The 12,529-nt window shown below is 40.1% G+C and overlaps 7 protein-coding genes across 7 annotated transcripts; 4 read left to right on the forward strand and 3 right to left on the reverse strand.

Annotated features, from left to right (window-relative positions):
* Positions 1 to 183: 183 nt before the first annotated feature.
* On the reverse strand, positions 184 to 1,319 carry ATC70_013496 (uncharacterized protein; the record flags this gene model as incomplete). The annotated part of the gene is made up of 2 exons (XM_064832660.1): positions 184 to 770; positions 827 to 1,319. 2 exons carry the CDS (start codon positions 1,317 to 1,319, stop codon positions 184 to 186), a joined length of 1,080 nt encoding a protein of 359 aa, XP_064675539.1.
* A 1,940-nt stretch (positions 1,320 to 3,259) lies between these two features.
* On the forward strand, positions 3,260 to 4,105 carry ATC70_013497 (uncharacterized protein; the record flags this gene model as incomplete). Its single annotated transcript, XM_064832661.1, has 1 exon — positions 3,260 to 4,105. One exon carries the CDS (start codon positions 3,260 to 3,262, stop codon positions 4,103 to 4,105), a length of 846 nt encoding a protein of 281 aa, XP_064675540.1.
* Positions 4,106 to 4,434: 329 nt separating this feature from the next.
* Positions 4,435 to 5,459, reverse strand: ATC70_013498 (uncharacterized protein; the record flags this gene model as incomplete). Its single annotated transcript, XM_064832662.1, has 4 exons — positions 4,435 to 4,568; positions 4,627 to 4,914; positions 4,978 to 5,394; positions 5,447 to 5,459. 4 exons carry the CDS (start codon positions 5,457 to 5,459, stop codon positions 4,435 to 4,437), a joined length of 852 nt encoding a protein of 283 aa, XP_064675541.1.
* Positions 5,460 to 5,870: 411 nt separating this feature from the next.
* Positions 5,871 to 7,092, forward strand: ATC70_013499 (uncharacterized protein; the record flags this gene model as incomplete). The annotated part of the gene is made up of 6 exons (XM_064832663.1): positions 5,871 to 5,932; positions 5,991 to 6,235; positions 6,293 to 6,549; positions 6,607 to 6,742; positions 6,799 to 7,003; positions 7,065 to 7,092. The coding sequence occupies 6 exons, from the start codon at positions 5,871 to 5,873 to the stop codon at positions 7,090 to 7,092; spliced, it is 933 nt and encodes a 310-aa protein (XP_064675542.1).
* A 138-nt stretch (positions 7,093 to 7,230) lies between these two features.
* ATC70_013500 (uncharacterized protein) lies at positions 7,231 to 8,789 on the forward strand (the record flags this gene model as incomplete). The annotated part of the gene is made up of 6 exons (XM_064832664.1): positions 7,231 to 7,279; positions 7,346 to 7,727; positions 7,786 to 8,005; positions 8,074 to 8,187; positions 8,253 to 8,390; positions 8,445 to 8,789. 6 exons carry the CDS (start codon positions 7,231 to 7,233, stop codon positions 8,787 to 8,789), a joined length of 1,248 nt encoding a protein of 415 aa, XP_064675543.1.
* Positions 8,790 to 8,841: 52 nt separating this feature from the next.
* On the forward strand, positions 8,842 to 9,352 carry ATC70_013501 (uncharacterized protein; the record flags this gene model as incomplete). Its single annotated transcript, XM_064832665.1, has 2 exons — positions 8,842 to 9,161; positions 9,220 to 9,352. The coding sequence occupies 2 exons, from the start codon at positions 8,842 to 8,844 to the stop codon at positions 9,350 to 9,352; spliced, it is 453 nt and encodes a 150-aa protein (XP_064675544.1).
* A 67-nt stretch (positions 9,353 to 9,419) lies between these two features.
* Positions 9,420 to 10,125, reverse strand: ATC70_013502 (uncharacterized protein; the record flags this gene model as incomplete). Its single annotated transcript, XM_064832666.1, has 3 exons — positions 9,420 to 9,966; positions 10,025 to 10,056; positions 10,105 to 10,125. The coding sequence occupies 3 exons, from the start codon at positions 10,123 to 10,125 to the stop codon at positions 9,420 to 9,422; spliced, it is 600 nt and encodes a 199-aa protein (XP_064675545.1).
* Positions 10,126 to 12,529: the final 2,404 nt, after the last annotated feature.

Below are 12,529 nucleotides of genomic sequence, written 5' to 3' on the forward strand. Positions count from 1 at the left end.
TACATATATTATATTTTATCTTTGTACTACATTTTCTTAATCTTTTTTTTTTGTTGCCAGTGGATAGAAAACTCACATCCGAAAAAAAGTTATATATTTCTCTTTCTTTTTACTCGTTTCGTTTTAATAAATACTTTAATGTTTCAAATCAAGTAATAAGCTATATTTTACACGTGTTTGGTTCTAGTCTTCTATTGATAGATGTCCATCCAAACCCAAAAATACTTGATATAAGATTTGGGCCCAGCTATCCAATGGTCCTGGTATACAATATCGAAGGCAATCTTGTCCTCCAATATGCCCATCTGGCCGCACATTGGTTAATTTAGCTAAATCGATAAAGACGCCACCTGCTGCTTCCACAATTTCGCGAGCCATTGCGTTGCGACGCTCTAATTCGCTCCAGCCATGAGGCAGCTTTTTCAAATAACTGTCATCCAAAGGTCTTGCTAAAGGTTTAGTAGCATCATCGCAGAATGGATGTCCAATTCCAGTGGATCTATACAATATCAACGCACTGGGATTTGCTTTACGCATCACTCGGAGTGTTTCAACTAATCCCTTGATGAATTTCTCGTCGCTTTCGATAACAGGTGCTCGGTTCAATATGACAACTGGATATCCTCGCATTATACTCGATGATGTAAAGGGCCATTCAATAACATTAGCTGTTGGATGTCCATGATTTTGATCCATCTTTCGACGCACAGACAAGATGTCATTGCGGAGATATCGGAGACGAGTCTCTGGTTCCTCGCATACAGTATGATCTTTATGTTTTAACATGTCAGCGGTATACAAGAGCTGAAATCCTGCCTATACATACCTTTGCAGTTCAATTCGCCAAAGCAAACAGCTGGTCCGTCGCGCAAAGTATCCAAAAACAACTCATGCAGTTGATATTGCACTAAATCACCTACCAACAACAGATGGCGACCCCGTAATACCTGGCACCAATGTTGGGCGTCCATGCTGATCATATCACATTGCGACTTCCAAGTGTATCGGACAGCAGGACGGACGCTAGTGCCGCCTGATTTCTTGTATTTTCTGTCGCAACTGCCGTAGATTGGATCTTGGAAATGTGGCATGGTGTAATGTGTTGTATCTTCTACCCAGGAACCTGTAGTCCAACAATCCACCAGTGATCTAAATTTCTTTGCCTTGGATGCTGTATTCATGGTAGATCCAGGAATGCCGGTAATTTGAAACTCTGAGGCTGCTGCTCGAGCTTTTTCAACCATACTGGCTTGTAACGCGTTTCTTTCTTGTGTCGTTAAATGGGCAGTGGTATATTTAGGATTTTGTAGTGGGGCCATGTTGGGATGTTGATCGTTATACCAGGGGAAATCGACGCTGGATTGTTGTTGCCCTGTTTCGTGTAATACATTGCTTGGCGTGGACGGCGACGATGAAGTGGCAAATGATTGAAGAAGGTGAAGTACCAAAATGACACATAGGACATAAAGGAAAATCTTTGGCCAGCCTAACCTTCGCCATTTATGTAAGTCTATTAAATTTGACATCCTTTATCTAGTTTCTCTTGTAAGGGGATGAATGAATGAAACGAAAAAAGAAAGCAAAAAAGAAAAAGGAGAATAAAAAAAGAAACATTGAAGAGGGATCTTCTTTCCTCTCTCTTTCTGCTCGTTTTTATTAATTACTACAAGATTATTGTGTCACTCATTACTACTTGCAAAATGCTAATTATATTTCGGAAGCAAGAAAAGCCACCAACCCCCTTTAAGTTATTTGTAGATCTCTTTTTGCTTCACTAGAATTGCAAGCTTTTTGTTGCTAAATCAGGAACTATCCAATCAAATATAGAAGTGCTAATTAGCATACATCGCTGATGATCATTTTGACACCAGATATTATCATCCTAGGAAGAAACCTCATGTCCAGCGAACAGGGGCTATGGTAGTTTCTTGGATGGAAAAGACTCTTCAGTTCATAACGCACATTGATGCCATCCAGCAGCATTCTACCGGCTTGATTCTTTCAAAAGGCATATCTATGTACGTCGACGAAGTTGTACAACATCACTGTACCTATCCGTTCAATTGATCTCTTTGGACATTCATTCAAAACGGTCTACAAACACATTATCCTACTAGTACCGCTTGAAATTTCGCCTTCTAGCCTCCTTTATCAATTGGAAACCCTACCCACTCACCGGTAATTGTGGATCTGAACTTTCTAGGATGCTCTACGTCTGATAGAAAGGAAACAGAGCATGTACGGGCATACAACATGCTTTTATTACCTCTTACTATGCTAGAATATGCAAAACACAGCGACAATTTGACACTTTTGAGTCGTACTTTCTCATGTTAGAAGCCGTTTCTAGACGCCAGAACAGCACCACACAACTGCTCTGGCCTAGCGCTTACTTTCTGACACCTTTGCTCAACTTTTTTGAGATTGCCAAAATTTGGCCAAAAAAGCATGAGGGATACCTCATGGGATTTTGACGAAAATCAAACGATCGCGTTTTTGACCTCCAAAATAAAGACTTTTACTATGGCATATATTGACTCAAAATGTTTGTAACGACTCAAAGCAACCCTTAACACTTTGTTTGTGAAACCTACCTATGTAAAATCTCGACATTTTCGCCAAAAACCTCATTTCATACTTTCTCACTTTGCTCAAGAAGATCATCCAAAACATTACTTTTACTTGGTACCACTGGATGCACCTTGAAAAGTACTCCAAGAATGCATTAGAAAGCAAGGGATGGTTATGGCGACTTACATAGCGAAAACTTGCGAAATAAGTCGAAATGTGCTCGAAATGATCGAGAATCAACAAATCAGGAGATTAATGACTGGCTGAGATTAAAATATTTTTGGCGGCTGCTGCTTGCTGCCAGAATCAACAAAATGTTGGAGCAATCGATGTTTGTGAAGCTAATACTAGCAATATTACCAATTTAAAGTGCATTAAAATGCAAAATCAAATGCTGGCGCAAGTGTAGTATTGTCGACTCTATTCTAGATTCCATATTCTTTAGTGTGAGCTTTATATGGCATATATTTGAAATGGAATTTCAAATTATGATATTTATAAAAACATTATTAATGAACCTTTTAATTACCATCAATATAAAGCATTGTTCTTATTCGAGCAATCAGTATGTTGATGCAAACAAAACCAAACTCAACTATATTACAAAATTGAAAAAGTAATTAATACATGGTTCACAAACATAGCACGCAACTTCATCCCTTTTTTTTTTTCCAACATTACACAAAAAATGTCATCCCTACAAGATTTACCAACATTGGAAGATATACTGTCTCGCAAAACCCTGCCGCCTGTCTGTCTTTACAACTTCTACACTGTCCTACGTGATAAACTGTACTTGGACAACCTGCTTGACTTTTATCTAGATGTTCGGCATCATGAAATCTTATGGCGAAGATACGTCAAGTCCGTGCTCAAATCATCGCAGCAACATGATTTATTCAACAGTATACACAGGCTGGATGGAGAGGATCCAATTGAAAAGTATCTCGACATTACTTCCTCTGCTGTGCCTATTGACAAGTATGTGGATATACACCATCCCGTGATACAGCAATCGCCGACATTGGTGAACAACAGGGACTCTGCAGACGATATCTCTATCAGTGTGCCTCTGCCTATTGTTAGGCCGCCCATAGGGGAGAAATTAATGGATGTCATCTACCAAGTGCCTGATCGACACGATCTAGTGACATCTTCGGAGCGCATTGTCCATACGTATTTGATGCCAGGTGGTTCAAAGTATCTAAAAGTAATTCCTGCTAAAATCCGACAGCAAGTGATTGAAAGCTACAACATCAATGGCTGTGTTCGCCATGATCCTATGCTCTTTGCAGAAGCCAAACATGCTGCGTTCTTGTATATGGAACGTTGGGCTTATCCACCTTTCATGCGCCTGAAAGTATGGGGCAACATTACAGAGCGGCAGCAAATGCACCGCTTGGTCATTGGTCTTGTGGCCCTGGCCGCAGGATTCTCTTCTGCTCTCAGCTTCATCTTTCTAAATTATGCACCTTGGGGCACTCGCTTTTGGGTAAATATCACTGATGATGCGAGTGTGCATGATGTCTCATGATTTTTCGTAGAGCCTGCTACCCTTCTGGATTGGCTGCTACCAACTGTCTGTCTTTTTATCAAGGTTGGATCCATTTCTAGCATTGCTTTTAAATGTTAGGTAGGCTGATGAATGATAACTGTCATTAAATCACTGAAAATAACGATATCATCTAGCGAAACGACCCCTTTTCATTTCAACAAGGTCTCTCAACCTCAGGTGAAGAAGATATTACAAGCAAGGGCCACCTGGATCCTGCTATTCAGCACTGTCATTGCAGTTGTACTGACAGTTATTTTCAGTGCGATACCATCGACACGGATTTATTACAGCTATTAAAAGGGTTGTGATTATTCTGATTTGTCTTGTTGTTCTGGAGAGATCTCCTTCAAGGTGGCCAACATTTGATTTCTAATGTCTGTGGCCAATTTATCCACAGATTCCGAATTTTCGGGAATGTCAGTTGTGTCAACAGGAGGCAAAACTATGTTTAAACGGTTAATCTCAACCCTATCCCTTTTGAAAACTCCAATCATCCTTACTCTTGATTTTAATGTCGCCATAGCTGAAATGCTTTTGTTTGGCATTATAGATGTCTTTATAATTCTGGATCACGATAGGGATAATCGGCACTTTAGCCTGTGTTGCCATGTAAAATGCGCCCTTCTTGAACGGCAGTAACTCGTTTTTACCACTGTTGCTTCGAGTGCCTTCAGGGTAGATCCACACACCCATCTTTTTTCTATGAATATCGATGGCTGCCTGCTTTGCTTGCTTGATTGCACTGTCCCGGTTTCCACGATCCAAGAAGATAGTCTTGCTCAAGATCACTATCAGTTTTTTTTTTGCGGTCAATTGGGATGTTTGTTTGTGATGTCGATGCAGCAACTTACTAAACCAGCCCAAGAAGGGGACCCATCGAATCGACTTTTTCGCTACGACAGCAGCTCTCTTGGGAAAGATGTTGCCCATAAACATGATATCCATCACCGTCTGATGATTGCAAACGTAAATTGCAGTTTGGTCATCTTTGGGCAAGTGCTCCTGTCCCTCCACAGTAGCAGTGATTGCTAAAAATGTCTTGTTCAAGAATGCCTCTGTTCTTGCTACCGTCCAATTGATCAAGTGTGCTCTGCCTATCAATGGCAATGCCACGCCCGCAAGGATGCCCAAGCACGCTGCCACTCCCATCAGTATGAACGCAACCATCTTTCTGTACATGAATCCTCCTCTCTTTCTGAAAATGGCCTGAAACACAATAGGTGCGATGATTGCAGTGAGTCCCCAAGGGATCTTCATATTCAATTGCCCTGTGGATGACTGAGATCAGCTGCATCCTGTCTACATCAATGAATGACCTACCTGATTCTGCCATGGTGCTTTGTTCAACAAAAGGAGTAAGCGTTTTGAATCAACAAAAGAAAGCAGAAACAAAAAAAAAAGAATGCCCTTTTTATAAAGCTTTAATTATTAAGGCTATTTTTTTGGCACGTGAATAGTTGTAGTTTCCTCTGAAAGTTGGATCAACAATAGCCGCTCATGTGTAAAATCAAGGTACACAACAACGCACTCTGGGGCAATGAGGCAGCTCGCAGGCTGTAGCGTTACACTTGCTCTGAGATGTGCGAGCAAACAAGTGACGTATAATCAACCCACTCTTTGAACTTCCGTTTCAATTCAATTGAACATTGCACACTCACATACACACAATGCCAAGCTGCTTTTTATCTCTTTTTTTTTTTTTTTTCCCCCTATTTTCTCATCACAAGACACGTAGATTGCTGCCATGATTCTCTTAGACTACCACAACGTCATCATCAAAAACACATTGGATGCGAGACTCAAAGAGTAAAATGCTGGAAATGATAGCATGCTGGCTGTGTATTAACATTCCAATTTCGTTTAGGGAGAAGCTCGAGCCTGTTGATATGACAGTAGCCGATTTTGACGGCGTTACTTACCACATTTCCACACCAGAGTCCAAGTCTGTTATCCGCATCTCTTTGGGATGGGCATGTGCTCATGAGCTTTTCTCTCATGGAGCTCAAGATGTGTTGAAACGCGAGTATGGTGATTTGCTCTTGGATACGCCCGAGCAAGGTTATGATGTTAGTCTTTCTATTGATCTCGAGCAAGTTTCCAAGGAGTCTGGTAAGCAGCTCAGCATAATGCTGCATGATGTGGATACTGACAACTCTTTAAATGCAGAGGCCAGAGATGAGCTCATTAAGAAAGTATCACTTTTAAAGCGTAATTTGTTGGCAGCTCCTCTTGAAAGAGCTTTTGCAGAACAAGAACAATGCGAGAAGGAGGACAAGACCGAGATCAATTCCGAACTAATGGCTGTTCATTATCGCGAGGAAGAAGCCATCTATATCAAGTCCAACTTCGATCGTATTACCGTTATTTTCAGCACAACATTCAAAGACGAAACCGACAAGATCTTTGGCAAAGTCTTTTTGCAGGTAATTTATGGGCAGCATCAGGTGGTAAGTAGCGTATATTCATCATTGGTTTGCTAGGAATTTGTCGATGCTCGCCGTAGAGTCCCAGCTTTACAAAATGCTCCTCAAGTCTTGTATTCCATTCGTGAGCCTCCAATGGAGCTTCGTCATTTGAACTTGAAGGACAGTGATGATATTAGTTATGTTACATTTGGTAGGTGGTAGGATGTCGATTTTGCATAGCTGCAGGGATCTAACTGCTTGACATAGTGTTATTCCCTAACCATTTCACCAGAGGCGATGTTCGTGAGGAGACCATTTCTCGTATCCAAATCTTCCGCGATTATCTTCACTACCACATCAAATGCTCAAAGGCATACATGCACACCCGTATGAGAGCTCGTGTTCGTGATTTCTTGAAGGTACTGAACAGAGCCAAACCAGAAGTTCAAAATGCCGAAAAGAAAACTGCCAGGTAAAAAAGATGCATTCCTCGATACATTTGCTACTTTGATGCTAACTCGATTTAAATATAGTGGAAGAACCTTTATTCGTCGATCTTAAATTACTACTATTCTCTAATAAAGCTCATCTTGTATACAACTGGAAAACGTCACATAAAGCATTGATCGTATAAATAGCATGGAATCGAATCTCTTTCCTTCCTTCTTTCTCACATTTTCTTCAAATTAGCAATCCTAGATGGGCTCAGCGTGCTGCAAGCAAGAAGAGGTCGATTTTTCTCGAGAAGGTAATGGTTACAGCACGGATGCATTGATCTCTGATACCTTATTAAATCAATGATGATCCCACAAAGCCGAGTTATCACATTTCTATCTGCTCAGAGTGATTGGCAAGGGTGCATTTGGAAAAGTTCGAATTGTTCAGCACAAGAGCGATTTGCTGGAATATGCGCTCAAATATATCAGCAAATCAAAGTGTATTGAACTGCATGCAACCAACAACATATTGACAGAACGTCGCATCTTGGAGTCAATTCAGTATCCACTCGTTGTCAATCTTCGCTATGCATTTCATGATGATGAAAACCTATTCATGGTGCTGGATCTTATGCTGGGTGGTGATTTGAGGTTTCATTTGGAACGACTGGGACTATTCAATGAGCTCCAGGTGCGCTTTTATATTGCTGATTTGATCTTATCCATACATCACATACACCAACATATGATTATTCATCGGTAATGGTTACTCAAAAAGCTGCAACTGTTAATTTTGGACCTTAACCTTTTGGAACAGCGATATTAAACCAGATAACGTTCTTCTCGATGCTCAAGGCCATGCTCATCTCAGCGATTTCAACATTGCGACCCAGTTATCTGAAAAGAAGCCATACAAGAGCAACCGCGCTGGCAGCCTAGTCTACATGGCGCCTGAGATATTGCTAGAAAAGCGATATACAACCGATGTTGACTGGTGGAGCTTGGGTGTTACAATGTTTGAACTTCTATTTGGAAAAGTAAAATGTTTGTGTCTAACTTGCTATGTCACTCTTTATTAATTATCATCCTTTTTCAATTCTTAAAGCGACCGTTTGATGGAGATACCAACGATCTAGTCAAGGAATCCATACTGAATGATCCGATCGTGATGCCAAAAGATGTGCAGATTTCAGCAGAGTGTCAGCAAGTGATAGAAGGCGTAACGTATACCAGCAACACAGGCCCGCACACTGGATTTTTAATTAAAAATGTCCCATCATGTAGCTGCTGACAAGGTCACCTAAACACCGTCTGGGTCATGGTGCACAAGGCTTTGAGAAATTAATATCCCAGGCCTGGTTTCAAGGTTTAGATTGGGAATCACTGGAAAACAAAACTGCTATCCCGCCTTTTATACCCAATGTAAGCTGAATCGACCTGCCTTATCGAAATGTTCGCTGCTCACGCCAAACATAGACAAATCAATCCAACTTTGATGCTGTGCACGAACTAGAGGAACTGTTATTCGATGATTCCCCCTTACGACCACACAAAAAGACCTCAGCGCAAAGTGGGAAAATGAAGGAATTGATCGACATGGATTCGAAATTCCTGCCGTATGACTATACAAAATATCATCCCACTACTGCTACTATACCATCACCGTCATCTTCTAATCTAATAAGACGTGTAGGCAGTGCGCTAAACGATAAAATGGATCAGACGAAATATACATCACAGGGTTACATTGAATTATCCACAGCCGCTAATACCACCACTACTACTACATCTGCCTGCAAAAATAAAAAGAGCACTGCTTGAACCTAGCGGCTTTTACATTTTATTTATTTTTTTCACATTAACCCCTCCCCCCATGTCTACATTGAAGCAACTGCTAAAACATAAGCCTCAAATTACATTGGCATTATTAAAGCCTGATATATGTGCCAATGCAGCTTTACCACCGAAAATCAGAAAGGCGATTGAAGCTAAAAATCTGGAAATCGTTCAAGAGCGCGATGTACTGTGGACAGAACAGCAAGCAGGAGAGTTTTATGCAGAACATCAAGGCAAATTCTTCTATCATCGTCTATGTGGATACATGACAAGTGGGCCGTTTAAAGCAATGATTTTAGCCTCACCCAATGCCATCAAAGACTGGAGAGCTTTAATAGGGCCTACACATCCAGTGAGGTAAGAAACATCTAAAGTTGTGTGCTTTATTGTGTCATTTTTAACCTGCCATTGACAGAGCGCGAGTGAATCAACCTGATACCTTGAGGGCTTTGTACGGATTGACAGACACAAGAAACTCATTTCATGGATCAGATTCAGATGATTCAGCTAGACAAGAGATCAAGTTCTTCTTCCCTCATGCATTCTAGTTTTTATCAATCTACACATTCCACCAGCAGGTTCAATAAACAAGCTTATTTAGACTACTAGATCACATCAACCACTTACAGGTAGAAACAGTTTGAATTCGGCTGGTAGTTCATCTTCTCCGTAAATCCTATCCGTGAAATATATACGTCTTATTCTGCAATTGGCATGCACAGTTACTCGACTTGTCTCGCTGTAATTTGTTCCATATCCCTTCTTGACATAGTCTCCCAAGTTGAATATAACTTGGTTCCATCCTGGATCTAATCGCATTGGCATGGTAGTAATATAAGGCTTCACTCGTGTTGTAACCTGATAGTTGGATGCTCTAAAACGTCGAGTCTCCTCCGTGTCATCCAATACCTGCACTTCGAACGAGAAATATTTGTCAAGGTTTTTCACGATAAGAACGAGGTATGGTAGTTTAATGCCAAGTGTGCGCTGAGGATGATGAGGGCAAGTGATATATGTGTTGCTCAGATTTGGTGATACTAGCTCGATCACTGTACTGCTGATGAGATCGTCGGCAACACGCTCAATGTGTGCTTCGTTATCGTCGTATCCTTCCTCCCCTTCTTTAGGAGTATGACAGGACCAAAGCTGCAACGGTTCACTACTGTAGAACAGTTTAATGTTTCCATATCATGAAAAAAAAAAAGCATAGTATAATTTACCCTAAGCTGTATAAAATAGAAAGAAATCCAGACTGATTACTATTAATCAATTGCAGTTTAACCTAAAGGCAGAATCTTACTTGAAATGTGTTGCGAAACATGGAGTGAAAGAAGGTCCAAATCTAGACAGTGTCGCTTTCAAATGCGAGAAGAATGCCAGCCAATTGGCGGTCACTGGAACAGTGGACCTTACCAGTTGCTTGGAATCGAGAGCATAAGAAAAGAAGCAATGAATAGATATCAGCTTTTGACATGAACGCACGCAAGTTATGTATTTAGAACTGCAATGCTGATCAAGATATGTAAAAAAACAAAGAACGTTTTGATTTAATCAAAAGGATGAATGATAGGATTGATGTTTTAACTGGATTCAAATGCAGTTTCAGCTATTCGGGAAATTGAATGACACCACATTATCTGTATATGCTTACTAGCCTACTTATCTCGCTACGCTCGAAGTTGGCGTCGCCCTACGGGCTCTCAGCAAAGACATTTAAATTAGAAATAATAAATTTTTGGTATATCAAGTAGATTTTAAACAAAGGGCTATATTAGAGTTAAGGGGGGGGGGTGTCCTTTCGCTGATGCTGCTCTTGAGGTGGCGACATAAAGCTGGCCATGCGTAAATACAGGGCTTGCGTAAGATCTACAGCGACTTTTTTTTGAGATATTGTCATTGCAAAAGACGCCTCCATGAGTCAAAGCTCCCCAAAGAAAAGTATTTGCGCTAAGCAATTGTCCTTTCAATTCCATGATCCATAGTTAATCAGCATCACAATCATCATTGTCGTCAACAGAAAGGCATTTAGGTCAGCCAGAAGCAATGCCGCCGCCAAAAACGATTCAAATTCAGCTTTTTTTTGTCCAAGATTGGACAGATCTCATCTTTTTTCGACTTCTTAAATTTATTTCGTGATATTCGACTATATAAATTGTGATGATCAGCCTATGCTCCTTAATACATTCTTGAAGTACTCTTCAAGGCGCTTCTAATGATGCTGACTGTAATAAGTGTTTTGACTGAAATTATTGAGCAATTTAATAAAATTTGAAATGAGATTTTTAGCGAAAATAGCTATATTTTGCATATGAAAGCCTTATAAAAGTGGTTTCAGAGGTTGCTTTGGATCGAGAGAAACATTTTTATTTAAAATATACCATAGTAAAAATCATCATTTTCAAGGTGAAAAATGCGATCGTTTGATTTTTGGTGAAAACCATGAGGTACCCCTCATGCTTTTTGGTCAATTTTTGGCCTTTTTTTTTTGGTCCTCAAAAAGTTGAGCAAAGGTGTCAGGAAGTTACTACTACTCGAGTACAGTTATTTGGCGTTATTCCGGTGGCTCAGAAAGGTCTACATGTCAAGATATGAAGGCTTGAAAGCTGTCTGATTTGGTTATGTTTTGCTTTATGGCTTTTATTTACAAGGCATGAATCACATCTTTGGTAGCTGATATCTTCTGGAAGGGTAGTTCTGTAGCTTGAGCAATCTCTAATTCGAATAAAGGTATACTGATTTTGTAAAGCTAATTCATGCAAATTTTGATGCGTTATGTTGTTGGTAAGCTATTAATAATAATGGAAATGAAAAACCGAATTTGCTGCTTGAATACTATGTTTTTGCACCTTCGCGTCGCTACGGTAAAACCCATTAAAATTAATATTACCAAATGTTGAATAAGATGCAATCTCGCTACGCTTGACGGCGTCACCCTACCGGCTATCGCCATAGACATTTCCAATCAGTAATAATAAAAACCTGCTATTTAATTAGATTTTAAACAATCTATCAATAATAAAAGAAAGATTATATCAGAGTCAGAAACGTGGAGGTATTTCTCCCTGCATCCTCCTCTCTTTGCTTATACACTGGTATCAGCGGAAGCTATTATTGAAACGATATGAAAGAGATTCAAGCTTTATGCAGCATTTGTATACTACATTCTCTACTTTTTTTTTGAATATTTTACAGTATATATAGAGAGGATATATAGCATGTATAAAGCTATTTGCACAGCTGGCATCACTGGTAAAGAAGCAGATTAGGCATGTCAATAGTACTGAGGAGGGTTGCATGAGAAGGGCACACTTTCAAGTAATACATGTACATACTTTAACGCTGTTACAGCTCTCACCCATGAACAATTTCGTGCTAAACAGCTTGCAAGGAATCTATTAAACGAGATTTGAGATTCCTCAACGCCAATGACCGAGCGTTGTATATGTAGTACATTTTGCGGGGTAATCTGATACGGGATCATTATGAGAGCGTGCCTCGAATACTTGTTTGAAGAGCGTTACTGGATAGCAGCTACTCGATGCAAAGCTATAGCAACGTGCTCTGTATCAACTAATGTTCATTCGCTGGTTATCAAGACATCGCTGTCCTCCAGTTCTTGAAGTATTCATCATGAGCGAGAAAACAAAAGCCTCCATATCTATAGAACCCAATGTAACCATTACAGTCATCAGCTTTCATGTGGAAGCTTGAAAATAACACACCAT

Source organism: Mucor velutinosus (assembly GCF_035048745.1).
Source record: "Mucor velutinosus strain NIH1002 chromosome Unknown tig00001577, whole genome shotgun sequence".
Taxonomy (NCBI): Eukaryota; Fungi; Mucoromycota; class Mucoromycetes; order Mucorales; family Mucoraceae; genus Mucor; species Mucor velutinosus.